The following is a 27,339-nucleotide window of genomic DNA, read 5'->3' as shown; positions in this document are numbered from 1 at the left end:
CCCAGGCTGCCCCGCGGCGGGGCCATGGCGCTGCTGACCGATCTCTACCAGCTCACCATGGCCTACGGGCACTGGCGGACCGGCCGCCACCGCCTCCCCGCCGCCGCCGAACTCTTTTTCCGCTGCGGACCCTTCCGCGGAACCTTCGCGCTGGCCGCCGGCCTGGCCGAGGGGCTGCGCTACCTCCGCGCCTTCCGCTTCTCCGCTGCCGGTACGGGGGGGGGGGGGGGGGGTACGGGGGGACCCCCGAGGGACAGGGGGGACAGGGGTACCCCCCGGTGGGAGCTGGGGGGGGGGGACAGGGACCTTCTCAGAGGGACTTAAGGGGCACAGGGACATCTCAGAGGGACCTGGGGCATGGGGGTACCCCCCAGTGGGAGTTGGGGGGGGACGGGGGGATTTAAAGGGGGACAGGGACATCTCAGACCTGGGGGACAGGATTACCCCCAGTTGGAGCTGGGGAGGGAGGGGGGGGACAGACAGCTATCAGGGGGTCCCCTCAGAGGGACTTAAGGGGGACAGGGATACCTCAGAGGGACCTGGGGGACAGAGGTACCCCCCAGTGGGAGCTGGGGGGGGGGGGGGGGGGAGTACAGGGGACCAGCTCAGGGGGCCTTAAGGGGGACGGGGGTATCCCCCAGTGGGACTAGGGGGGACAGGGGAACCCCTCGGCGGGACTTAAAGGAGGACAGGGGAACCCCTCGGGGGGACTTAAAGGAGGACAGGGACATCTCAGAGGGACCTGCGGTACAGGGGTACCCCCCAGTGGGAGCTGGGGGGGGGGGGGGGCGGGGAACGACAGGGCACCTGCTCAGGGGGCCTTAAGAGGGACAGGGATGTCTCATGGGGTGCTGGCGGACAGGGGGTATCCCCCAGTGGGACTAGGGGGGGACAGAGACACCCCTCAAAGGGACTTAAAGGGGGACAGGGACATCTCTTGGAGGGGACGGGGGGGACACAGCGAGGAGGGGTGTGGACATGGACAGCCCTCAGGGCAAATGGGGGACATGGGGACACCCTCCAGGAGAACAGTGCTCCCACAGACAGTCCCTCCAAGGAGAACTGGGGGGGCCCTGATACCCCCCCCCCAGGGCTGGGGGTACCCCCAGCCTCACCCCACATCTCTCTCTGCAGTTGGGGGGGGGGGGGGGGTTGCTGTGAGGTGCCCCCTCAGCTGCCCACAAACTGTCACCTGTCCCCGGCGTGGGAGGTTGGGTCCCTCTGGCCTTGAGCTGTGACCTGGGGGTGTGGGGGGGGCCCACCCACCCCCTGGTGCCCACCTACCCCCTGGTGCCCACCCAGCTCTGCCCCTGCAGACGTTGCCTACCTGCGCTCTGTCCTGCCCAGCACCACGGAAGATGCTTTCTTCGATTATTTGGCCACTCTGGACGCCTCAGAAGTCACAGTCTCTGCTGTGCCGGAGGGCTCCGTTGTCTTCGCCAGGGTGGGACACGCTCTCCGGACCCTCCCCTGCTTTTGTGGGGGGGCTGCTGGCTCCCACATCCCTGTGGGGGAGGACACGGGGACGTCACCGCTTGCTTGTCCCCGCAGGTCCCGTTCTTGCAGGTGAAGGGGCCGTTGCTGGTGGTGCAGCTGCTGGAAACCACGTTGCTGTGTCTGGTCAACTACGCCAGGTAGGGACACGTCCTGCTGTGGTCCCCCAGCTGCCAGGGGACCGCATCCATCCCACAGAATCCCAGAATCATCTGGGTTGGAAAAGCCCTTGAAGCTCCTCCAGCCCAACCATGAACCTCACCCTGACCGTTCCCAACTCCACCAGATCCCTCAGCGCTGGGTCAACCCAACTCTTCAACCCCTCCAGGGATGGGGACTCCCCCCCTGCCCTGGGCAGCCCATTCCAACGCCCAACAACCCCTTCTGCAAAGAAATCCTTCCTAAGAGCCAGTCTGACCCTGCCCTGGCGCAGCTTGAGGCCATTCCCTCTTGGCCTGCCGCTGGGTCCTTGGCTCAAGAGACTCATCCCCCCTCTCTGCACCCTCCTTTCAGGCAGTTGCAGAGGGCCAGGAGGTCTCCCCTCAGCCTCCTCTTCTCCACACTAAACCCCCCCAGTTCCCTCAGCCGCTCCCCATCACACCTGTGCTCCAGACCCTGCACCAGCTCCGTTGCCCTTCTCTGGACACGCTCGAGTCATTCAAGGGCCTTTTTGGAGTGAGGGGCCCAAAACTGAACCCACTCATCGAGGGGCAGCCTCACCAGTGCCGAGCACAGGGGTGAGATCCCTTCCCTGTCCCTGCTGGCCACGCTAGTGCTGATACCAGCCAGGATGCCATTGGCCTTCTTGGCCACCTGGGCACACTGCTGGCTCATTATCAATCCCCCCCAGGTCCCTCTCTGACTGGCAGCTCTCCAGCCACTCCTCCCCAAGCCTGTAGCGCTGCTGGGGGTTGTTGTGGCCCAAGGGCAGCACCCGGCATTTGGCCTTAGTGAAACTCCCCCAGTTGGGCTCAGCCCATCACTCCAGCCTGCCCAGATCTCTCTGCAGAGCCCCCCTACCCTCGAGCAGATCAACACTCCCACCCAACTTCGTGTTGTCTGCAAACTTACTGAGGGTTCACTCGATCCCCTTGTCTAGATCATCAATAAAGATGTTAAACAGGAGTGGCCGCAAAACCCAGCCCTGGGGGACACCACTCGTGACCAGCCACCAACCGGATTTAACTCCATTCACCACAACTCTCTGGGCCCGGCCATCCAGCCAGTTTTTGACCCAGCGAAGCGTGTGCCCATCCAAGCCATCAGCAGCCAGTTTCACCAGGAGAAACCTCCAAACCCCGCCAAGTCCCCACGCATCAGCGGAGAGGCCTGGCTCGGCGTCACCGGTGTCCCTTTTTTTTTGATTATTGTTTTCTTTTCCCCCCCAGCCTGGTGGCCACAAATGCCGCCCGCTTCCGCCTCCTCGCTGGCCCAGACATGAAGCTGATGGAAATAGGGCTCCGTCGTGCTCAGGGGCCAGATGGGGCCCTTTCAGCCTCCAAATACTCCTACATCGGGGGTGAGTGTTGCCCAACGGTGCCCCGTGGCCCCCACGGCCGCGCCGTCACCCGTGCGTCCCCTTCGCAGGCTTCGACTGCACCAGCAATGTCCTGGCGGGGAAACTCTACGGCATCCCAGTGCGTGGCACTGTCGCTCACTCCTTCATCATGTCCTTCACCTCACTGGAGGAGGTGCAGCCCCGGGTGAGCGTCGCTGAGGGCAGGGGATGGGATGCTCTGGATGCCACCATGGGAAGGGAGGTGCTAAACCCATGTCACGTGTGTGTGTGTGTGTCCCCTCAAACCCCCCGTGCAGGAGCTGCTGCCACGGGCGGGAGGAGAACCGGTGGATCTGGCGTCGGTGGCCGAGTCGTGGCTGTGGCGGGTGTGTGAGCTGCTGCAGACCCCCCTGGAAAAGGCGAATCGGGGCGAGCTGGCCGCCTTCGTGGCCTACGCCGTCGCCTTCCCACATGATTTCCAGGGGCTGCTGGACACGTATTGTGTCATGAGGTGAGAACGCCACGTTCCTCCCCAAAACCTTGCCCCCAGGGTGGCTTTGAGGGGACCGACATGTCCCTCCGTGCTTGGTGGCTTCAATGCAGGGATGGTTCCACCTGGCAGCATTCCCCTTGTTGCCTGACGCAGGGCTTGGACCTGCTGCTGGGTCCCTATCCTGCTGGTCAAGGGCTACTAACCCTCTCCTTGCCCGTGCCAGGAGCGGCTTGCCGAATTTCTGTGCTGTTGCCCTGGCCCTGCACCAGTTGGGGTACAGGGCTATTGGGGTGCGCCTGGACAGTGGGGACCTGGCCCAGCAGTCCAAGGAGACCCGCCGAGTGCTCCGAGCCTGCGGTGCTCAGTGAGTCCCCACCTGCCGAGTTTGGGGTGGCTGGCACCCAGCACCTCGTCCTGCCACACAGCGGGAGCCCTCGTGGCTCGAGGGGGTGCTGCGAGCGGAGTCAGGGGTCCCCCCCTAAACCCTGCGCCCCCTCCCTTGCTCCTTGGCAGCTTCCAGGTGCCCTGGTTTGGGACCATCCCCATCGCCGTCAGCAATGACATCAGCGAGCAGAGCCTGGAGGAGTTCAGGAGGGAGGTGAGGGAGCTGCTGCTGGTCATGGTTTTTCTGCCCTTGGGCCACAACCACCCCCAGCAGCGCTACAGGCTTGGGGAGGAGTGGCTGGAGAGCTGCCAGTCACAGAGGGACCTGGGGGGGGATTGATAATGAGCCAGCAGTGTGCCCAGGTGGCCAAGAAGGCCAATGGCATCCTGGCTGGTATCAGCACCAGCGTGGCCAGCAGGGACAGGGAAGGGATCTCACCCCTGTGCTCGGCACTGGTGAGGCCACCCCTTCATGAGTGGGTTCAGTTTTGGGCCCCTCACTCCAAAAAGGCCCTTGAATGACTCGAGCGTGTCCAGAGAAGGGCAACGGAGCTGGTGCAGGGTCTGGAGCACAGGTGTGATGGGGAGCGGCTGAGGGAACTGGGGGGGTTTAGTGTGGAGAAGAGGAGGCTGAGGGGAGACCTCCTGGCCCTCTGCAACTGCCTGAAAGGAGGGTGCAGAGAGGGGGGATGAGTCTCTTGAGCCAAGGACCCAGCGGCAGGCCAAGAGGGAATGGCCTCAAGCTGCGCCAGGGCAGGGTCAGACTGGCTCTTAGGAAGGATTTCTTTGCAGAAGGGGTTGTTGGGCGTTGGAATGGGCTGCCCAGGGCAGGGGGGGAGTCCCCATCCCTGGAGGGGTTGAAGAGTCGGGTTGAGCCAGCGCTGAGGGATCTGGTGGAGTTGGGAACGGTCAGTGTGAGGTTCACGGTTCGACTGGAGGAGCTTCGAGGGATTTTCCAACCTCGATGATTCTGGGATTCTGTTTGGGATGTGTGGGGTGGACACCAGAGTCACTTGGGACTTTCTCCCTGGGTGAAAAAAGAGAAGAGTGGGGAAAAAAAAATGGTTTTTGGGTGGGATGGATGGACAGACAGACTCCTGGCCCCTTCAGGCAGAGCATCCTCTGACCTGCCTTGGTTTTGGCTCTTGGTTTTGGCGCGGACGTAAAAACCAGCGGCCGGGCTGGGCTGTTGATGGCCGCTGTCTTCTCTGCTGCCCCAGGGGAGCGAGATCGACATGATCGGCGTTGGGACGAACCTGGTGACGTGTCCCCTGCAGCCGTCGCTGGGCTGCGTTTACAAGGTAGCAGTGAGAGCGGCTCTGCCCGGCGTGGCCTGGGGGACAGGGGGCTTCGGCCCAAAGGGATGATGCTGTGAGGCCACTATCAAATCATCGAATGGTTTGGGGTGGGAGGGACCTTAAAGATCATTTAGTCCAACCCCCCTGCCACGGGCAGGGACACCTTCCACTAGCCCAGGTTGCCCAAAGCCCCGTCCAACCTGGCCTTGAACCCTTCCAGGGAGGGGGCAGCCACAGCTTCTCTGGGCAACCTGTGCCAGGGCCTCCCCACCGGGAAGAATTTCTGCCTTAGATCTCATCTAAATCTGCCCTATTTAGTTTAAAACTGTTACCCCTTGTGCTGTCACTACAGGCCCTGGTAAAAAGTCTCTCTCTCTCTTTCTTATACACCTGTTTGAAATATTGAAAGGCCGCTCTAAGGTCTCCCCGGAGCCTTCTCTTCTCCAGCTGAACCCCCCAACTCTCTCAGCCTTTCCCCCCAGCAGATCTGCTCCAGCCCTCGGACCATTTCCGTGTCCCTCCTCTGGCCCCGCTCCAACAGCTCCATGTCTGTCCTGTGCTGGGGACCCCAGAGCTGGACGCAGGGCTGTGGGGGGGGTCTCACCAGAGCAGAGTAGAGGGGGGCAATCCCCTCCCTTGACCTGCTGGCCACCCTGCTTGGGACACAGCCCAGTAGCCAAGTGGCTTTCCGGGCTGCAAGCCCACGTTGTCAGCTCATGTCCCATTTTTTACCCACCAGTACCCCCAAGTCCTTCTCCTTGGGGCTGCTCTCCATCCACTCATCCCCCAGCCTGTGTTGATACCAGGGATTGCCCCAACCCCTCTGCAGGACATTGCACTTGGCCTTGTTGAACTCCATGAGGTTAACATGGGCCCACTCCCCCAGCCTGTCAAGGTCCCTCTGGATCACATCCTGTCCCTCAAGGGACTCAACTGTGCCACTCAGCTGATGTCATCTGCAAACTTGCCAATGTTGTGCTCAATCCCAGCACCTATGACCTCCTTGGAAGTAATGTTTGTGAGACATCTGTAAGAAGCAGCTTGCGGGCAGGCTGTCCAACTTTGGGGTGGTTTGAGGGGTATTTTATGATTTAATCAGCTGGTTTGCATCAGCGGCCTCCCCACACACACACACAGAGTACACAGAGTTCCTGGCGCATGTGACAAAAATAAGGTGCCCACCTCCTTAACCTCCTTCTCCTCCAGCTGGTGGAGGTCAACGGCTCCCCGTGCCTGAAGCTCACAGAAGACAAAGAGAAGATGACGATCCCAGGGACCAAGATGATCTATCGGCTCTATGATGCTGCTGGTGAGTTGGGAATTGCCCTCTTGACCTGCAGCCCTGGCTCCGTCACCCTGTCCCCGCTGTCCTGCGTCTCCGCTGACTCCTAACCTGGCACCCCTTGCAGGTCACCCCTTCATGGACCTCATGGCCCTGGAGGGTGAGCCCTCGCCCAGAGCGGGGCAGGAGCTGGTGATTCGCATCCTGGGGCAACTCGGTGAGACCAGCAAGGTCATGCCTACCACCGTGGAGCCCCTCCATCGCACATACTTCAGAGATGGCCAGGTCAGGGGCAGCCTTCTGGGGTGTCTTCCCTCAACGTTGGGTGAAGGACCAAGCCAGGGTGGTTGTGTCTTGGTAGTAATGTCAAGCTCAAAGGGTTAGACCCTTGTGGCGGAGATGGTGGGACAGGGACCAACTTGGGTGCTGTGGTGTTGGCGTCCATCCTGGGGCTGGCTTGCTCCCCACCATGGTCATGCTCACAAAATCCCAGAATCATCAAGGTTGGAAAAGACCTTGAAGATCCTCCAGTCCAACCATTAACCTCACCCTGACCGGTCTCAACTCCACCAGATCCCTCAGCGCTGGCTCAACCCGACTCTTCAACCCCTCCAGGGATGGGGACTCCCCCCCTGCCCTGGGCAGCCCATTCCAACGCCCAACAACCCCTTCTGCAAAGAAATCCTTCCTAAGAGCCAGTCTGACCCTGCCCTGGCGCAGCTTGAGGCCATTCCCTCTTGGCCTGGCGCTTGTTCCTTGGCTCAAGAGACTCATCCCCCCTCTCTGTACCCTCCTGTCAGGGAGTTGGAGAGGGCCATGAGGTCTCCCCTCAGCCTCCTCTTCTCCAGACTAAACCCCCCCAGTTCCCTCAGCTGCTCCTCATAAGACACATGCTCCATCCCTACAGGTGTGTGAGCTGCTGCCCAGCCTCCCCGAGGTGAGGACCCATGCGCAGGCATCCCTCAGCTCCCTCAGCCCTGCTCACCGCCGGCTCCATGAGCCACAGCCCTACCCGGTACGTCTGCTGCTTGCCAGACACCATCAGTAAACCCCCGGGGTCTGAGTAAAGCCAGCACAGCTCCACCACGGAGCTGCCACGAGTAGCTGGCAGGGACCACGCGTTCACTGTCCCCTCTTGCTCCCGTGTCAGGTGGCCGTGACAGAGAGGCTGCATGGCCTCCTCACCGAGCTGCAGCAGGCCAGCCAGTGAGGGGAGCCCCCCTCAGCCCCCCCTGCCGTGTTCCTCCATGCTCTTTTGAAGACCAGGTGACTAATTGGGAATTGTTCTAATGATGCTGCTGCTGCATGGTGCCGAGCCAAGGACCCTGCAGGAACTGGAAGCGCTTCCTGGAGTCCCAGTAGCGAAACTGGGCACAGAGGGAAAGGGCAGGGGGTGCTGGGAGTCAGCTGCCTCTGTGTCCTCTGGAAGCAATGGTCCTTCCCTGCCTTCCTCAGTGGCCCTGCCACCCCTGCACCTTCTGTCACAGCAGTGCTGCCCGCCTTGGTGGCCTTGCCACCCCTGTGCCTTCCACTGTGGCAGCACTGCCCGCCTCAGTGGCCCTGCCAGCCCTGTGCCTTCTTTGGTAGCCACCCAGCTCCTCCATGGCACTAGAGACCAAGTCTTGAGCACAGAAAACAAGGTCCTACCACAGGAAGGACCAGCCTGTCTGCACCCCGAGTCTGGTGGGACAGCCGTGACACATGCACTTTGTCCTTTCTATTCTCATCCTGGGCTCTGTAGCCACATTTCACCCTCTCTCCATTTTGGATGCATTCCCTGGGGCATGGAAGCTGGCTCCAGGTTGATGCTGGCTCCAGATTGACACCTGCACTCTCTTAACCTGATTTTCATAAAGAAAGCATGGCACTAATCCTTGCAATTAGCTTCATTCTAAGCAAAAAAACCAAATAAAGGCCTTAACCCACTGCTGCCACATCATGTGGCTGCCCTGGTCCTTCCAAACACTTGTTGCCTTCAGCTTGAACATTTAATTCAATGTCCTTCATTTTGTGGTTTATGACTGAATAGTTGAAATTAAAAAGCAAGTGCTAACCCATAAGAGCATCTGGGGGTGGCCCCAGCAGGTGCCACGTGGCATCTTGTGACCCTAATTCCAGTGAAAACCCCTCTGTAGCTCCACGAGGGGGAGGTCTCATGTCTCCAGTAATGACTGTTTGCAGGTTTTTGTCAAAACGGGGTCAAGAAAAATTGCACAGAATGGGGGGAAAAAAAGGCACAGACTAAAATCTCCATGACATGCGTATTTTCTCCAATTCTGCCCAAATCTGTAACAGCAAAATAGTAAATATTTTCTCCTGAGCTTGTAAAATATACAGACCCAGAATTGAGCCACGGCTCAGGAAGGTGCCATAAGGGAGGGCAAGAGGGAAATCCCCAGCAAGATGCACCCAGGCACCAACCCTGCACCTGCGTCACGCCCCCTCCCAGAGCAGCTGTGGTTTCCATCTCGTTTAGATCTTTGCAACACATGTTGATGGGGAAAAAAAATAATTAAAAGAGCTTAACAAAGCATGGCCTGATGGTCTCTCGTTTCTGAAAAACCCAGCAGGCTGGAGCTCCCTGTTGTAGGGCTCTGTGGGCACTGTATCACATTCAGCATTTTGAGAGGAAAAAACCACCAGGAAAATGAGCAGTTTGCTATTAAAAGTTACGTTTTTAGAGCAGAAGCACCAGAGATACAAGAGCCCAACCCCCAGCGTACCTGAGTAGAGACTGTCCTGAGTTCTTAGAAGGAATGAAGAGCAACTTTAAGTAGACAGAGAGCGAGCCAGCAGCACCCTCCAGCCCTCTCCACGGCCACGGCACCAGCCAGAGGTCAGAAGTTGGTTCCCAAGCAGGAGCAGGATAAACCCATCCTCAGGAAGATGCGTTGCTACATCTGCCCCCATCTCTCCTCCCCCTGGACAGACTCTTCAATCGCTGGTGCTTTGGCTTTGCCCGGGACCATTCTGAGTATCTCCAAGGATAGAAACTCCACCACCTCTTCGGCAACCTGTGCCGGTGCCCGTCACCCTCACGGTGAAGAAGTGTTCAGAGGGAACCTCCTGTATTCATTTGTGCCTCTGGTCCTGGCACTGGGCACCACGGAGAAGGTCCTGGCTGTCTTCTTTGCCCCTTCCCTTCAGGTATTTATAGACATTAATGAGCCCCCCTGAGCCTTTTATTCTCCAGGCTGAACAGTCCCAGCTCTCTCAGCTTCTCCTCAGAGGTGCCCTGCTCTCTTCATCATCTCTGTGGCCATTCGTTGGACTCTCTTCATCTTTTTTTTTGTATTGGGGAGCTCAAAACTGAATCCAGTGCTCCAGGTGTGGCCTTAGTGCTGAGCAGAGGGGAAGGATCCCCTCTCTCAACCTGCTGGGGGGCCAGGACGTCGTTCACCTTCTCTACCATGAGGACACATTTCTGCCTCGTGCTCAACTCGGCGTTGAGGCTCGAGTGTTCAGCAAGGACGTTTGGAAGCTGATTTGGACAGCGGTGCTCTCAAAACATTGTGTGTTAATAATCTGGGTTCGTTACACACCAGCCCTCCTCTGTAGCCACCACAAATAAGGGACACACCAGAAAGCCAATACAACCATCAAGCTGTTGAGGTCCCAGTTAGGCAAAAAAGATCCTAAACCACGTTATTGCATGGTCCTTGGACACAAAGCTACAGGCTGCATCTTAGTTATTGCACCCTGCCTTAACGAGGGGCGGGAAAAAAAAAAAAAAAGAGCAGGAGGGAGATTACAGCTGCACATCAGGGGCTCCTGGATGCGTCCCTCAAGATTTTTGTGTCCCGTCAGGGCAATCTGGAATCTGGGCAACTCTGTTCATAGCACCGACTCTCTCCCGTAACAGCTTCCCACTGCCCTGGCAGCACGTGCTTAACGGCAGAAAACCCCCAGTTTGCAAATTTAAGTTATTTAATTTAAGGAATACTTAATCCCCAGAAACTTTAGTTAGTTAGATTTTCATGGAAAACAAAAACACAAGAAGTGCTCATTTTTTCCATTTTTGCCCTTGGAATTCTGTTATTGGTCTTCAGCACAGATCTCAGAAGATGCAAAGATGGGACAGCGATGCTAAAAGTGAGGTTAAAACACCCAATTGTGTAGCAATAGTGCAGACTTGGCATAAAAAGAGGAAGCATAATGAGCTCACATGCTGTTCCTCCGCTCCATCTTTCCTCCAGTTTTGTTCTTTAAAAAAAAAAAAAAAAAAGTATTTTTAAAGCATTTTTGCAGCTCAAGACATCCAGTTAATCTCATGGTTGAAAATAAGGGATGGAGGGTAAAAAAAAGTGCTGGAGTATTAGTGCTGGATAAGGGAAGTGCAGATAATTCAGGGACACGGTTTTAGGTGTGAGGTGACATCCCAAACCTCAAGAAAAACCCTCGTCCTGACCCATCTCTTAACCACACTGGTGCAACTCCTGGTTTTCTCACTCCTCAAGTCCACGTGGGGATGTTTTCCGCAGGGTGAGGCTGTGGTTTTCTTGTGCTCTTTGCCAACCTGAGGATAACTGCTGCTGTTTTGATGAGATGGCTGGTCCTGGGGTTTGAGGGGAGAGGACTGGCAGGGAGAAAAGGGTGTTGGGGAGGACTCTGAGGTAGGGTGCAGGGTGGCTGGGGGCAGGGGGAGGAGGGTGGAAAGTAGGAAATGAGAATGAATTTGAGTGTAAATAATTCCAAGTCCAGGTCTGCTGGAAGTACAAACTATCACTCGATAAGGCCAGGTACAGGATTTAACAAACCCAGACAGGCTGACATGGATAGTTGGACACCAGACAGCGGAAGAGGTAAGAAGAGGCAGAAGCACAAGCTCGGTGCACCCAGTGTCGGCCGCTTTCACCGACCACGAGCTGTGGGGTTGGTCCAAGCTCACGTTTCCGCTGCCTCGCTGCTCGCCAGCGCCAGCCCAAGGGCAGCGTCATTTGTAAAGAGCCATCTTCTTGCTCTGGTACATGTACATGTAGGCGTCGCAGAAGAGGCGTTTGGCCACTCCATCCATGTCCCGAGGTTGCTCCAGGGCCAGCACAGCCAGTGGCAAGTCCAGGTATTTGGCAACTTCAGGGCACAGTGTTACCGTGGGAATGTTGAAGCCGTTTTCATCACCTAACGCAGAAAGGAGAAAAGTCCAAACCAGGTCCCAAGTACCTCCAGCTCAAGCAGATACCATCACACTCGACAGTAACGTAGTGCCTTAGCTGAGAGATCTGGAGGCCAACAACAAAGTGGGGAAAGAACAGGAGAATGATGCTCACCGTGCCTGTCAGCCATGCTGTCAAAGAACATCCAGTGTTCGTTCTCGGGGCCGTATTTCACAAAGGAGACGTAATGACTGGTCTCGATGCAGAGCACTGCAAAGAGCTCCATCTTCTCACGAGGAACCTGCTGGCTTCCCCGGGCGCTCCGGCTGTGAAACTCTTCTGGGATGTGCAGCCTAGTTGGCTTGTGCGTTTTGCGTCGGTAGTGGGAGTGAACCTGAGAGAGACAACGGGGTGGCACCACTAAGCAGGGCAGAACTGAACCTGGCCTGCCAGAAAGAGAAGTGTGCAGGGGGTAGATCCCCAATTTATCCCCAATGATATGACTCCTGTGGTCCCTGCATGCCAGGGAATGGCATTGTGTCAACAGGCCGGCAGCACGAAGCTGAGATAGGAGCCTGTCACCCTCCAAGAAAGGCCAGAAAGCTGCAGGAATGCTCCTGGTGAGACAGCATGGAGGGCCCAGCACTCACTCTGTGCAGGATCAGTGCTTGTTTAGGCTCGCTGTGAGCAGAGGGTTCAATAACGTGCAGCACCTAACCCCGCTCACGCGGCTGATGCGGGCAGTGGGACTGATGCTCACAACCCAGGCAGCTGCAGGGACACGTGGGTATTTTGGGGGGTTCAAAAATCTGCTGTCAGCCACCAAGGCAGATTTTGTGAGCAGGCAAAAAGAAAAAAAAAAAAAAAATAATACCTGTCTGGAGCAGGAGCTGCAGAACTGCTTCAGGCCTGTAGCTGCGAATACCTTGTCTTTGAAACACTCCGAACACTCCAGGGTGGCAACATCACCACACACGCAGCACTCCCTGGGACCTGCAAGGGCAACAGGGGCGAGAGGATGTGTCTTCTCCAGGTGTCACCCACAATCCAACCTGTCCTGCCAAAACTGGTGCTCAGGGAAGAAGAATCACACCATGATTTGAGGCCGCCCCTCGATGACTGGGTTGTTTTGGGCCTCTCACTCCAAAAAGGCCCTTGAATGACTCGAGCGTGTCCAGAGAAGGGCAACGGAGCTGGTGCAGGGTCTGGAGCACAGGTGTGATGGGGAGCGGCTGAGGGAACTGGGGGGGTTTAGCGTGGAGAAGAGGAGGCTGAGGGGAGACCTCATGGCCCTCTACAACTGCCTGAAAGGAGGGTGCAGAGAGGGGGGCTGAGTCTCTTGAGCCAAGGAACCAGCGGCAGGCCAAGAGGGAATGGCCTCAAGCTGCGCCAGGGCAGGGTCAGACTGGCTCTTAGGAAGGATTTCTTTGCAGAAGGGGTTGTTGGGCGTTGGAATGGGCTGCCCAGGGCAGGGGGGGAGTCCCCATCCCTGGAGGGGTTGAAGAGTCGGGTTGAGCCAGCGCTGAGGGATCTGGTGGAGTTGGGAACGGTCAGGGTGAGGTTCATGGTTGGACTGGAGGAGCTTCAAGGGCTTTTCCAACTGAGATGATTCTGGGATTCTGTGATCCCACCTCACATCTGTTCAGAACCCAAGGAGGTGAGACCCATCAGCCAGTTGCTCGCGGTCCTAGCCAGCAGCTTTGCCATCACCCAACAACTTACTGTCAAGCAGCAGATCTGTTATATCCAGCTCCAGGGAAGGAATGATTTTGCTGAACATTTTATATTCCTTCCCAAAACGTGGCATTTGGATAATGAAGCAAGATGGGATCTGGGAAAAGAAAGGCAAACGGGTCACCCTGCCAGAAGAGACAAGCCCGAGAGAATCTTCTCTCCATACTGCTGCTGGGAATAGAGATTTTCTGCTCCGGTTATTCACGAGACAAAATGGCAACAGGAAAAGCACAGCCCTCTGCCCAGGTCACGCTCAGATTCCCTGAGACCTCTCTTGTGGCTGTATCCTGGTTCTTTGCAGTGTTGGATAGGAGACAAACTAGACCCGCTGCGGACTCACTGGCAGGCACAGGTACATTGGAGGAAGCAAGAAAGAGGCAGCAGAGAGCAGCGTAGGCGGAAGGTAGCTGGGCTCACCTCCACTAGCTTCAGATCAGAGGACAGGAAGGAGTGTTCCACTAACTGCTGCACGTCAGGAACCACCAGATCCTCCTGTTTGTCCATAAATATCTGGTAACAGTAACAGTCCTGCTCCTTCTGGCCTCCTGACCTGCAAGGAGTGGGCACGGGGCTTGTTTATGTGGTGCCACCAATATCTGAGCTCCCAGAGGACATAGTGGTTTTGTCCTGCAAGAGCTTCTGGGCCCAAGGCATCAAGGGCTGCTTGGTGCAACACAAAGCACTCTTTCCACCTAGAAATGCTAAATACGTGACACGAGAAGAGGATACAAATACCATCTTCAGTCCCATGATCCCTCCATAGCATCACATCCTGCTCCTATAAGCAAAACTCAATTTCCCCTCGTTGATGTAAATATTAAAAGACACTTCAATATTTTTTAAATCAACTGCACTATGGCACCACCAGCAAACCCTTTCTCAGGTGAAAGATCTATTTATAACCGCATATACAAAAGCCACAGAGCAAAACTCGGTACACTCAAAAGTTGAGTTGTGTGCAGATCTCCCCCAAGCCCCACATCCCTGAGCCAGCAGAGAAAGGATTTCCTTCAGATGACCCTCTGCAGGGGAGCTGCAGTACAGAGTCATCTTTGTGCTCAGCCTTTCCGAGTACTCCACGATCTACGGTTTGACTGACGGCTCAACAAAGGAGCACAGAAACCAAACAATCCCCTTCTATGCTCCTGAACAGCACAGTTATTTTTGGCTTCCTTCAGCCTCTCATCCTCTTTGTAGAGTCCTGAAAAACTGGGACTGTATCCATGGACTCCCTGTTTGAGAGGCTGCAGGACCTGAGCCAGCTTGACAGGCTGGACACAGCCCAAAGCTGTCAAAAACTGCTGGCTCCGCGCTGAAGTTGGACACTACGTTTTTCAAACCACTGCTGGCTCTCCCTAAGGATGAGACAAGGTTTTTATCATCGTTTTCTGGAGGCGACACCTCCAGGGAAAGTTTAAAAGTGTCTTTTCCTGGTTGTGTCACCTGGGACAAGATCACACGGACAGCAGAGAGGAGCTGCAGGCAACTCACTGAGCTGCGCCTCCAACGCCTCGATGAAAAGGTGCAAGTAACACCCGGTGATCGTGAGGTGGATCACTAACGAGCCCGGGTAAAATGTATCACTTAGAGATGGAAACTTACTGCAGTTTCAAGAGCGGCTCAATTCCCAGGATCTGATGCATGATGAGATTGAGGAACTCCTCGGGATCTGGAAGGCAAAGAGAAAAGCCCAGGTCACGCCACCCCAGGAACGCTGCTTTGCCCTCCTGCATCCAAAGGCAAAAAGCTGCCAGAGAAACACGAACCAGCATTTTTGTGAACGTGGAATCTCATTCTTTACTCTAGGTAAGGAGGGGACAATCGGGCCAAAAGCTGAGAGCACTTGGTTAATGCATAAATCCTAGGGCGAGCATGAAAAAAAGCAAACCAGCCTTCAGATGCCATCGCAGCAACGCTGCTTCAGAGACCATAACGGAGAGTTACTGCTAACACCAAAAGTATAAACACAAAGTAAAATCAGGGACAACTATGGAAATTCAAGGAACTGAACAGTTAAACTACCCTTGGCTAAAATAAATATACAGTAATACAAAACACAAGTGCTGTTCACTGACCAGACACCTGCTGTTTCTGGAAAAATCAATGCCACTTGTTTAGTATCCAGGTACTTCAGGGTTGTTGCAGTGATGTTTGGGACTGGTGAATTCTGTTTTCTTGTTGTAAACTACACGGGGCTTTGCTGTGTGTGGATGGGAATGTGGTGATGGCAACCAGAGATCAGTGGGTTTCAGTTGTAGGTGTTTTCTGTCTTATTTTAAGCAGACTATGGTCTTTGAGGAATCTTAACTAACTTACTAGAACTCAAAGACAAGTTGATCTTGGCAAAATGATAAATCAAGCTGGATTCTAGCCAGGACATTAGGGATGGACTTACCAGGGTGTAAGTCAAAGTATAAAGATAAAGGAAATTCCCTTTATTTAAATTCTGTTTACACAGATCTTCCTTTCCCCTCCTGGTTAACAGCTGCCACCAGGTAAAGACCCAGCAATTCCCATCTTTCCATGAGACTTCAGGACAAATTTCAGTTGAAAAGCCTGTAGAGTTTTAAAAGCTGAAAGTATTTCACATGTGCATTTTTACATAAACACACAGCACAGCAGGCGTGTTAACGAAAGTGCCTGGGAGAAGCATATAATTAAGTTGTCAGCCTGGTGCCTGGATGAGGCGGCACACAACGGAACAGCCCGAGGAAGGCCCCAGAGAGCACGTTACCTTTCTCAGCGTTGGTAAAACTTGAACACTGGCCTTTTTCAGTCAGCTGCTCCCTCAGGTGCATCACGCTCCTAGCTCTGACAAAGCCAGTCCTAGAAACAAGAAGCAGCAGCAGATTATCTCGCCAGTGTATTTAAATCATAGAATCATCGAATGGTTTGGGGTGGAAAGGACTTTTAAAGATCATTTAGTCCACGGGCAGGGACACCTTCCACTAGCCCAGGTTGCCCAAAGCCCCGTCCAACCTGGCCTTGAACCCTTCCAGGGAGGGGGCAGCCACAGCTTCTCTGGGCAACCTGTGCCAGGGCCTCGCCCCCCTCACAGGGAAGAATTTCTGCCTTAGATCTAACCTAAATCTGCCCTTTTTAGTTTAAAACTGTTTCCCCTTGTGCTGTCACTACAGGCCCTGGTAAAAAGTCTCTCTCTGTCTTTCTTACACACCTGTTTGAAATATTGAAAGGCTGCTCTAAGGTCTCCCCGGAGCCTTCTCTTCTCCAGCTGAACCCCCCAACTCTCTCAGCCTTTCCCCCCAGCAGAGCTGCTCCAGCCCTCGGACCATTTCTGTGTCCTTCCTCTGGCCCCGCTCCAACAGCTCCATGTCTGTCCTGTGCTGGGGACCCCAGAGCTGGACACGGGGCTGCAGGGGGGTCTCACCAGAGGGGAGTAGAGGGGAAGAATCCCCTCCCTCAACCTGCTGGCCACGCTGCTTGGGACGCAGCCCAGTGGCGAAGTGGCTTTCCGGGCTGTGAGTGCACACTGCCGGCTCACGTCCAATTTTTCAGCCCCGAGTCCTTCTCCTTGGGGCTGCTCTCAATCAAATCTCAGCATCACAGAACGCCCCAGGGTTGTATTTCTGCAGCCAGTGCCAGGACACTGGTCCTCAAGGAAGATGTTAATGTCTTATGTTGTCAGCTCTCCTGTCTCTCTTCCATGCCTCTCTAGGGAAGATGAGGAAAGAACCTGGTATCTTTGATACAAATTCCAGAGAATTTAGCTCTGATGCCATGGTCTACCCTCATCCAATCCCAGTTTGGAATTAACTGCTGATGAAGACAATGCCATTGCTTCATCAGCTCCAGGGTTTCTCCACAGAGGTGGTCTCAACCCCAGGAATCCTCCTTTCATCCTTTCACTGAGAACTACAGCTCACAAGGCTTCCTACGGAGCAGGAGAGACTCACGCACACGCAGTCGGAGTCACGGCAGCCTCACAGCCTGGGGAAGGGAAAAACTGGAAGAGAAACCTGATATGAAAACCTTTGAATGTGGCTGGCAGGAGAAACCCTCGAGGGAACCCTTTCCCTCAGTGACAGGTACCATTTGGTAGGCCAGGAGAGAAGGTATGAAGGCTGATGGATGATTTCCAGGATTCCCACATGCTATACTCACTTTCGGAGGGGATTAACAATCTCATCCCGCAGAATGCTCTGGACATTCCTGTCGCACAGTGGGAAGGGCTTGAAGAGCATGGAGTCCAGCACAGACGTACAGGAGAAGAGGCTGTGAAAAAAGTGTGAGGGGAGTAAGTCCGATGGGTTTGCAGCAATAGTTAGAACCAAACCATTATGCCTGGTGGTCGGTGGCTTTTATTTTCAACAGTCCATGCATGCAGTTACAGAAAGGTGAGTCACAGCACATCTCTGCAATGAGATAAATCACCTCTGGTTTAACAAACACTGGTAGTAAAGCAAGGAAACAGCTCAAAGAGAATGAAATCTCGTACTTTGCAGCCAAAACTGCGCATGGGGGGGCACCACTGAGTCTTTTCCTCTCCAAACAGTGCTGCACAGTGAAGCTGGGACATCCTGGGTGGTTTCTTTGAAATGTTTCCAGCCATTACCTCCAGTGACAAGAGTCAGCACAGTCCAAATCCAGAGAACTACAATCTCTCACTGCCCTGCACGACAGACACACGGGTACCTCAGGTACTCATGAGAGGTACTTCAGGGCCTGAGAACCTACCAGACTGGGAAGGAGATAAAAAAGCAGCAACCATCGAGGCTGCGTCCCCACACAGTTATATCTCTATAACGGGTACATTTCCAGCCACCTTGGAAGTCCAGGGAAATGCTGCAGTTTAGGGCTCAGCCCAATTAAAAAAAGCACTCGTTTAATGAAACAGCACCACCCAAGCAGGCCCTTACCTGAAGAGAGCTGCATCCATATAGCAGGAATTACAGTGGCCTTGGATCCCCTTCATCCGCCCTCGCAGGACACGCACCGCTGCCTCGTTCCTGAGGGGAGGAAAACTGTCTGGAGCCTGCGGAAGAACTTCTTGCCCTCCTGCAAGAGAAGAAACAAAACCAACTCCCTTTAGTTTCCCACCTTGTCTGGGTTCAGCTCTGCTCTTCCCCGATGCTCCAGAGGTCTGCTCTGCTCAGAAGTCAGTGCCACGCTCCTGCTGGGACAAAGATTTGTCTCTCTAGTCTCCTTAAGCTTCAGAGGTGGCTTTCTCAGTCTGGTCCTTCCTGGTTTCCTCAGCTTTCTCCCCTTGTAATTCAATCCCCTCTCTTCAGCATGTCCTTAAGACATTCCTCCTTGTCCCTACTGCCAGTTTTGGGGCAGTCCCTGCAGGAATCCCATCTTCTCACTTACAGTGATCTCCTTTAGTTTCTAAACAGCTGGTTTACACTGTCTGCTCTGCTCTGGAGGAATTGCTTGACTTAATCCTTTCTCCCTTTCCAAACTTTCTCTTCTTTCTCAGTCCCCTGGTGCAACACTTGACATCTTGGGCCTGAGCTATGCACTCCAACCCTCCAGAGCCATATGTGCAGTCTACATTTAACATACAGTAGCAAGGAGAGGCCCTATAGCTAAACCACTTGTCCATAATCATGACAAAATTATACAAGACCTTTTCTTCTGCCCTGAAAACCACAGGCAGAAGAGTCCTGTCTTGCCTGTAGCATTCACAATGCCTTGCAAAGACTGTTGCTCTGGACTTCTACCCTCTGTTACCCGTCAATATTTCCTGCCAGCTTCCCCTTCTCCAACACATCCAGGCCACCAAGGCCTCATTTTTAGAGCCACTCTATAATCGATGCCCTAGTCTACGTTATCCCTGTAACAAATTACTTACCCTCTCACACACCTGTGGGGCATTCCCTATAAATACTATCATGGCAACCTCAGCATCCTTAAAACTGACATATTTTGGAACATGTAAAGAAAGCAAAGAATATTACAGAATCCCAGAATCATCTGGGTTGGAAAAGCCCTTGAAGCTCCTCCAGTCCAACCATTAACCTCACCCTGACCATTCCCAACTCCACCAGATCCCTCAGCGCTGGCTCAACCCGACTCTTCAACCCCTCCAGGGATGGGGACTCCCCCCCTGCCCTGGGCAGCCCATTCCAACGCCCAACAACCCCTTCTGCAAAGAAATCCTCCCTAAGAGCCAGTCTGACCCTGCCCTGCCGCAGCTTGAGGCCATTCCCTCTTGGCCTGCCGCTGGTTCCTTGGCTCAAGAGACTCATCCCCCCTCTCTGCACCCTCCTTTCAGGCAGTTGCAGAGGGCCAGGAGGTCTCCCCTCAGCCTCCTCTTCTCCACACTAAACCCCCCCAGTTCCCTCAGCCGCTCCCCATCACACCTGTGCTCCAGACCCTGCACCAGCTCCGTTGCCCTTCTCTGGACACGCTCGAGTCATTCAAGGGCCTTTTTGGAGTGAGGGGCCCAAAACTGAACCCACTCATCGAGGGGCGGCCTCACCAGTGCCGAGCACAGGGGTCAGATCCCTTCCCTGTCCCTGCTGGCCACGCTAGTGCTGACACAAGCCAAGACGCCATTGGCCTCATTGGCCACCTGGGCACACTGCTGGCTCATTATCAATCCCCCCCCTCCAGGTCCCTCTCTGACTAGCAGCTCTCCAGCCACTCCTCCCCAAGCCTGTAGCGCTGCTGGGGGTTGTTGTGGCCCAAGGGCAGCACCCGGCATTTGGCCTTAGTGAAACTCCCCCAGTTGGCCTCAGCCCATCGCTCCAGCCTGGCCAGATCTCTCTGCAGAGCGCTAATTAAGACACTGTGCCTGAGGGTTCTCCATAGTGTGCCTTGTCCCAGCACAGCCCTGTCTCCCGTCACTCCAGAGAACTCACTGTAATCCACGAGGCTCAGGTCGCTGTCGTGCGAACACTGGAAGCGGACGTCGGGCTGGCAGGACTGCAGTTTCACGAAGAGGCCGCGTTTTGGAGCGCAGTGGAAGTAATATTTGCCCAGCCATTCGCCAGCAGTGACCCCTTTATCTTCATCCTGGGAAAAGAGCATTGAGGAATAACACGAGAGCAGGTTTTCCATGACTGAGGTGCAATCCCCCACGTGGCCATTTAATATCTTAAGAGCTGTGTGCAAATTTTGTCCCATTTTATTGACTGTTTTCATTTATTCTGGTTATATTTTGAACCTCTTGATGCTGCTTGTAGGATTCACGATTATTCCATCCCACATTCCAGTAACATTGCTCTAGAAGAGAGCAAACCAAATCTCATCACACCACAAACTCTCCTCCCCAGCCTCAGGGAGGGTACAATTGTGTGTTTGCCCTCACAGTTCACACTCTGACAGGTCACAGGCCCAGCTCAGGCTGTGAGATAAGCAGCCACAAGCTGAAGGTCTTAAAAGAGAAGAGCAACCATGACCTGCCTGTTCTGATATACAATCTCACAGCAGGAAATATTTTGCTCCTTACCAGTTCAACTCCTGCCATTTTGTGCTTAATTTGGGGCAGGTAGCCCAACCAGCGGATGATTCCTGAAACCTGATTTCCCTTGTCCAAGGTGATCTGGACCATGGAGTTCACCTCCAGGGATGAATTCCCACTTTCACACTCCTCACCGCTCTCGTTTATCTCTCGTTTCATTTGGGTTGGGTGTCCCAAGCCCATGTCGGACTCAAACAGTGAAAATAAACCTGGTGGGCAATACAAAATGTCAGGTGAGGTAGGAAGTCAACACCTAATGACAAACACCTCTGGATCTCACCTAATACCAGGTTTATTTTAAAATTATAGACCACACGGACAAGCATGAAGCTGAGCACCAGAGACACACGGTGTAATTCCCAGTGATACGGCCAAACTGGTCTAACAGGCTGAGAGGGGATGATCCTGCTCCTTGTTTCTCCACCCAAGGCTGCACATTCCAGCCTCTCGCTGGCCCTGGAGCTCATCCAGCCCTTCACAGAGCCATTTCGCACTACTGAAATGGCAGTAGGGAGGTTATTTCCGAATTATTTTTCTGCCTTTAGTGAGATGAAACAACTCAGTGAAGAGCCTAATGACGGCTCCCCTCGGGCTGGCCCTGACAGCTGCACCGTGTCTTTTGATGGCAACGGAGAGATTCCACTAATTTCTTGGCTTGTCCGATGACTCACGCCATCGCTGCTGGCATCTGTGCCTTCCTGAGTGTGTCTGGCATCAGGATGAAGCTCCTGCTTCACCTTCTACAGCAAAATTAAAGACTCTTTACCCAGTGGTTCCTTCTCCCCTAGGAAATCCTTCTGCACTGCAATCAGATTCTTTCTTCTTCCTGACAAATGGGTAGGCTCAGCTTTAGTTGCCTAATGCAAGGAATTTTGTCCAGAACTTAAGACTTTTCCATGGACCTTCTCTGCTGATCAACTAAGTTGGGACTAGCTGACACTTCTGTTGGACTTTCAGCTCGTTAGTAGCCAGCAGAGAAGAAATAAATGCTAAATCCCCAGGAGTGTACACAGGGCAGACACATGATGGTAACCTACTTGGCAAGCTTTCCTTCACAACAGAGTCCATAGGGATTTCTCTGAAAATGTCCGTTGTTCCTTCCTCTTCCTGAAAGAAGAGAAAAATCTATCAGCTAAACGCTTTGTCATACATAGGGCATTCCTGGAATATGAACCAATTTTTCAAACAGGCCTGGAAAGTTTGCACGTAACCTCATGTCTCTTTCGGACGTTCCTTCCACTTCTGTTTAAGGTCCCACCATAACATCATTTTTAAAAATATCCTCCAAAATGAGGAAAAGGCAGCAAGACTGCTCTTACCGGACAAACTTTCACGAACCATTGGGTTCCCTCCCTGTAAACTGCCATCGCTATTCCTTTTGTGAGCACCTCGTCCACGTAGAAGCTAACTGCATCTCCCACTTTCACAGGAACCATCTCCTCCGTGTCCAGTTTTGGCTTCTGTTTCCCATAGTTGTCGTCCGGCGTGGGAGTAAACTGGACTCTGCTAAACGGCAGGAAGATCCCGCAGTTCCGCTTACACTTGAAATACTCAGTGCCATGGTAAGATCCATCGCTGCGCCCTCTGTTTTCTCCCTCGCCCTGAAAACACGTCAGAAAGGCCTGTTACATACACAAATATAAAGGGAAAACAAGCAACTCACTTATTTTTTTGGCCACGTTACCTGTAACTCCACCCCGAAGAAGAACGGGGACAGCACAGGCGAAGTGTTTTTGTAAATGCTCCCGATGTAGCGGATGATACCAGGGAAATATTGCCGGTCAACCTCCACCATCACTTTTTGGCCTGGCACGGCCCGCAGAGCTGCTTCAAGGCTCAGCCTCTCCAAGAAGTAGTTCAAGCGTTCGTTGTGGCTGCTGATGGCCAGGAGGAAGACGGCCATCTCCTCACGCACAGGCTGAAGGATTTCTATGTTTATCGTGACGGTGGAGCTGTCATCCAGCATGATGACTTTCAAGAAGCAAGCTGGGGGCCTGTCATCGGAGAAGTTGCGCAGGTAGCTTCTCTCGCTGCAGAAACACATGTTCCCAGCTTGGAAGTACTTGCTGCCATAGGCACAGTCTTCTGTCAGGATGTAGTAGCAGTTCCCATCCCCTGGTGAAGGCAGGAGGCTGGTCATCGTCATTCCCCTGGGTTGCGAGAAACGAGAGGAGTCACACCAGTGGAGATACATGTGTGTTGTCACAGGATCTCAGAAGGATTCAGGCTGGAAAAAATCTCAAGCCCAACCTCCCACTCAAAGCGGGTTGTGCAAAGCCTCACCCAGTTGACTTTTGGTGAGGTCGCCCCTCGATGAGTGGGTTCAGTTTTGGGCCCCTCACTCCAAAAAGGCCCTTGAATGACTCGAGCGTGTCCAGAGAAGGGCAACGGAGCTGGTGCAGGGTCTGGAGCACAGGTGTGATGGGGAGCGGCTGAGGGAAGTGGGGGGGTTTAGTGTGGAGAAGAGGAGGCTGAGGGGAGACCTCCTGGCCCTCTGCAACTCCCTGAAAGGAGGGTGCAGAGAGGGGGGATGAGTCTCTTGAGCCAAGGAACCAGTGGCAGGCCAAGAGGGAATGGCCTCAAGCTGCACCAGGGCAGGGTCAGACTGGCTCTTAGGAAGGATTTCTTTGCAGAAGGGGTTGTTGGGCGTTGGAATGGGCTGCCCAGGGCAGGGGGGGAGTCCCCATCCCTGGAGGGGTTGAAGAGTCAGGCTGACCCAGCACTGAGGGATCTGGTGGAGTTGAGACCGGTCGGTGTGAGGTTCATGGTTGGACTGGAAGAGCTTCAAGGGCTTTTCCAACCAAGATGATTCTGTGATCTCCAGTGAGAGATCCCACAGCTTCCCCAGTGCCTTCTTCCAATGTTTGACCACCCTCATGGTAAAAAAAAAGAAAAAAGTTTGTCTAACCAAGGTTTCCCATGTTCCTGCGTGTCCCCAGTTGCCTCCTGTCCCCTGACTGTGCACCCGTGGGAAGAATCCAGCTCGGTCTTCTCCACTAAACCCTCCCTGTGAGAAGTTGCTGCTCTGTGCATCTTGTTTGGCCTGTTCTCTACACCACCATACAGCCAGAACGGCCTCATTAAATTCCTCCTCCTGCTTTCTTTTCATACTTGCAGGAGCGACACAAAAGCAAAATTCTGCCTTTTCAAAATTCTCTAAAAAAGGGAGTTCTAGTCTGCGACGAGAGCTCTTCAGTGTTGTGTTAGAGCACAATAATATTCAAAACATTCAGAAAGCACAGCACCTACCGCATTACTAGAGGCACTAAAGATCACCACCTTTCAAAACAAACGTATTAAAAGAAATGCAAGTATCTGGAATCAGAAATACATTTTTGCAGCTAAATTCTAGCTAAATTCTCATGCATTTTACCCCTCCCCATCTCACTTTTGATGATCATGCACAGCCAGGACCCAGACTTTTTGTTACAACATAAAAAAGGGGTGAATATAAAAATTTCTTCCTGCAGGTAGACAGAACTGGTTTGGCCCAACCAGAGAACATAGAGAATATAGAGAAAACAAGAAATGTGTCTGTTTCTCGGCCATGGAGGAAATTAAGGAAGAAAAAAAAGATGCCTCCACTATGGGCTACCTGGTTGAAGTTTCTTAGAAGTTTGAAGTGGAGAGAGGAGGAATTGAGCAGATGCAATTAAGGGAAGTAAAAACACACGCGGGGCATTGCGGCAGGAAGTGTGAACGCAGCTGATCGCAAGAATAAACGAGTTGGTTGGGAGGAAAACGTAGGCAGAGCTTGAACAGAAAGGCTGCAGAGAGCTCAGCAAGGAGGAGGGCAGCGTTACTGGGGATTAGTATCAAGAGAGCTCATTTTTAAACATATTAGGAAAAGATAAATCACCGATTGTGTTTAAAAAAAAAAAAAAAAAATCACCCGATGCCTGATCAGATCCTAAAGGTTTCCTTGTGTTTGGGCTCATTGTGGCAGCTTGTTACAGGAGCCATCTCCCTTTCACTCTTATTTTTTAACCTTAGCAGGTGGGGAGATGGATCAGAGACCTGATCTAAATGCTGCTGCACTGCTTTTGGGCAACGCTTGTTTGCTGCAGCTGAAGGTCTGGCCTCAAAAGGGAATACCCCCCCCTCCAGAAAACCACAGGTTTCCTCAAATAGCACCCACTTGGGTCTGCCACAGCAGAAACACCACATAGCCAGAGATCTGATACCCAAACCTGCCCTGTTATGGCGGCACAAACCACACTCACGCTCTTCCCTCTTTCTGCCGAGGGAACCCAGCTCATTCCACGCCGGGATGACCACCTCGAAGTCATGGGGAGCAGCCGTGCTGGGGCAAGACCCCCCAGCTCCGCAGTAAGGAAGCTGGGAGGTGGCAGCAGGCAGTGGAAGTGGAAGAAATCCCATGGCACGCAGCAGTTCCCTTATTTCCCATCCACGTAACTCGCTGCTGACATTTCGTAACTCTGCTGGTAGAGCAAAGGCTTGACATTCTGTGATTTTTAAAGGATAGAATTAAAGAATAATATTTCATGTCTCACTCCCCCCTGTTCAATCTTCCATTTTCAGGACCTCGGTTTTATTTTACTTATTTTTTTAGAGTCCTCTCTCCACAAGGCATACAAGAAACCCCACCATGCTTTAAATGCTGCCAAAAGAAGAAAACCAGAATAAACCCTTTTCCTCACCAAAACCCCCATGAATAAACCGTTTTCCTCACCAAAACCCCACGAATAAACCCTTTTCCTCACCAAAACCCCCACAATAAACCCTTTTCCTCACCAAAACCCCCACGAATAAATCGTTTTCCTCACCAAAACCCCACGAATAAACCGTTTTCCTCGCCAAAACCCCCACGAATAAACCGTTTTCCTCACCAAAACCCCCACGAATAAACCGTTTTCCTCACAAAAAAACATGAATAAACCACCTCTTCAACAACAGAATAGGCACAAGTCCCTCCCAGGTTAATAGAAATAAAAGCCCACCCAGACCAATGTGCGATATTTGGGCTTGTGGTGTTTTAAGTGGCGCTGAAACCTGATGGTTTATGCTGAGGGGAAGCTGGAAAGCGCCTGATAATTGAAATTAAAGCGAAATTAAAGGAGAAAATTGAAGCTGGCTGGAGAAAGGCTCTCTGAGGTACCGGGGAAGGGGAGGACACACGGGGCTGAGAGGGTCCCCCAGGGGCCGGGGGGCAGCGGGGGAAGGCTCCGCTGTGGGGCGCTGGGCGAGGCCGCAGGGGGAGGCCGGGGAGGGGGGATCTCGGCGCGGCCCCCCCCGACCCCCAGCTCTCACCGTCTCCCGCCGCCGCCCCGGCCCCGCTCTTCCGCCTCAGAGGGGACGCCACCACAGAGTCGCGGGGAGCGCGGCCCAGAGCGGCGCCGGCACTTCCGGTCCGTGCAGCCAATGGGGAGAGGGGAAAGCGAGGCAAGTAGCCAATGAAGGGGAGGGGGCGGGGACGGGCAGCCGGAGGGCGGGTCGTGCCGCTGCACAGCCCCGCCCCCTGCTGGGCCGTGAAGGCGGCGGGAGGGTCCCCGCGGGCTGCGGGGTCCCCGCGATGTCCCCATGGTCCTGTATCCCCATGGTTCTGTGTCCCCGTGGCTCTGTGCCCCACGGCCCTATAGCTCTGCGTCCTCATGGCCCCGTGTCCCCATGGCCCCGTGTCCCCGTGGCTCTGTGCCCCACGGCCCTATAGCTCTGCGTCCTCATGGCCCCGTGTCCCCATGGCCCCATAGCTCTGCGTCCTCATGGCCCCGTGTCCCCATGGCCCCGTGTCCCCATGTCCTGTGTCCCTGTGTCCCCGTGTCCCTGTGTGCCCATGGCCCTGTGCCCCATGTCCCCATGGCCCTGTGCCCCCATGGCCCCGTGTCCCCATGTCCCCAGAGCCCCATGTCCCCGTGTCCCCATGGCCCTGTGCCCTGTGTCCCCAGAGCCCTATGTCCCCATGGCCCTGTGTCCCCATGGCCCTGTGTCACCATGGCTCTGGGCCCCATGGCCCCATGTCCCTGTGTCCCCGGAGTCCTGTGTTCCCCATGTCCCTGTGTCCCCATGGCCCTGTGCCTCATGTCCCCATGGCCCAGCATCCCCACGGCCCCATGTCCCATGAGCCCTGAGGCCTGTGTCCCCTGTCCCCATGGCCCTCTGTCCTCATAGCCATGTGTCCCCATAGCCATGTGTCCTTCCGGCCCTGTGTCCCATGTCCCCATAGCCCTGTGTCCCCATGACTCTGTGTCTCATGTCCTCATAGCCGTCCCTCCACAGCCACATGGCCCCATGTCCCCATGGCTCTGTGTCCCATGTCCCCATGGCCCTGTGTCCTCAGAGCCCTCTGTCCCAATGGCCCTGTGTCCCCATGACCCTGTCCCCTGCATCCCTACAGCATTGTATCCACTGTCCCTGTGTCCCCGCACCCCTGTGCCCTGTGTCTCACATCCCGTGTCCCATGTCCCCTCCCCAGGTGGCCCTGCCTGCTCCAGCACGCACCCACACACCACCTGGGTGTCCCCACTGCTGCTGGGACCCATCATGGGGACGAGGGTGACATACTGGATCTGGGACCACCAAGCCACCACCTTGGGGACATCACCCACCTCAGGGACATCAGCGCTGGGGGCAGAGCTGGGGAGGGGATGGGGGGGCACCAGACCACAGCAGTGGGGTA

General features: G+C 54.4%; 2 protein-coding genes across 6 annotated transcripts; one reads left to right on the top strand and one right to left on the bottom strand.

The window, feature by feature from the left end:
* On the top strand, positions 1–8,980 carry NAPRT (nicotinate phosphoribosyltransferase). 3 transcript variants are annotated; one of them, XM_074889195.1, is made up of 13 exons: positions 1–211; positions 1,317–1,444; positions 1,552–1,634; positions 2,883–3,013; positions 3,082–3,197; positions 3,310–3,503; positions 3,709–3,849; positions 3,999–4,083; positions 5,090–5,170; positions 6,374–6,476; positions 6,577–6,680; positions 7,357–7,464; positions 7,600–8,980. In XM_074889195.1, the coding sequence occupies exons 1-13, from the start codon at positions 25–27 to the stop codon at positions 7,657–7,659; spliced, it is 1,521 nt and encodes a 506-aa protein (XP_074745296.1). In that variant the 5' UTR covers positions 1–24; the 3' UTR covers positions 7,660–8,980. The 3 variants fall into 3 exon arrangements, with proteins under 3 accessions (XP_074745296.1, XP_074745288.1, XP_074745304.1); XM_074889187.1 differs by having other exon boundaries at positions 6,577–6,734; XM_074889203.1 differs by lacking the exon at positions 1,317–1,444 and having other exon boundaries at positions 157–211; positions 6,577–6,734.
* LOC141952109 (ubiquitin carboxyl-terminal hydrolase CYLD-like) lies at positions 8,699–26,032 on the bottom strand. Of its 3 annotated transcripts, XM_074889155.1 has the most exons (17): positions 25,974–25,990; positions 23,419–25,141; positions 22,986–23,206; positions 22,387–22,852; positions 22,022–22,303; positions 21,740–21,809; positions 20,691–20,911; positions 20,101–20,254; positions 18,154–18,292; positions 17,399–17,509; positions 16,011–16,102; positions 14,879–14,945; positions 13,694–13,826; positions 13,265–13,373; positions 12,417–12,535; positions 11,717–11,936; positions 8,699–11,567 (listed from the first exon to the last, which is right to left on the bottom strand). In XM_074889155.1, the coding sequence occupies exons 2-17, from the start codon at positions 23,809–23,811 to the stop codon at positions 11,383–11,385; spliced, it is 2,982 nt and encodes a 993-aa protein (XP_074745256.1). In that variant the 5' UTR covers positions 23,812–25,141; positions 25,974–25,990; the 3' UTR covers positions 8,699–11,382. The 3 variants fall into 3 exon arrangements, with proteins under 3 accessions (XP_074745256.1, XP_074745264.1, XP_074745274.1); XM_074889163.1 differs by lacking the exons at positions 22,986–23,206; positions 23,419–25,141 and having other exon boundaries at positions 25,974–26,032; XM_074889173.1 differs by lacking the exons at positions 22,986–23,206; positions 25,974–25,990 and having other exon boundaries at positions 24,926–25,261.
* Positions 26,033–27,339: the final 1,307 nt, after the last annotated feature.

Source organism: Strix uralensis, chromosome 1 (genome assembly GCF_047716275.1).
Source record: "Strix uralensis isolate ZFMK-TIS-50842 chromosome 1, bStrUra1, whole genome shotgun sequence".
Classification (NCBI taxonomy): Eukaryota; Metazoa; Chordata; class Aves; order Strigiformes; family Strigidae; genus Strix; species Strix uralensis.
The sequence above is the reverse complement of the archived record's forward strand: the minus strand, read 5'-3'. Positions and strand labels throughout refer to the sequence as shown.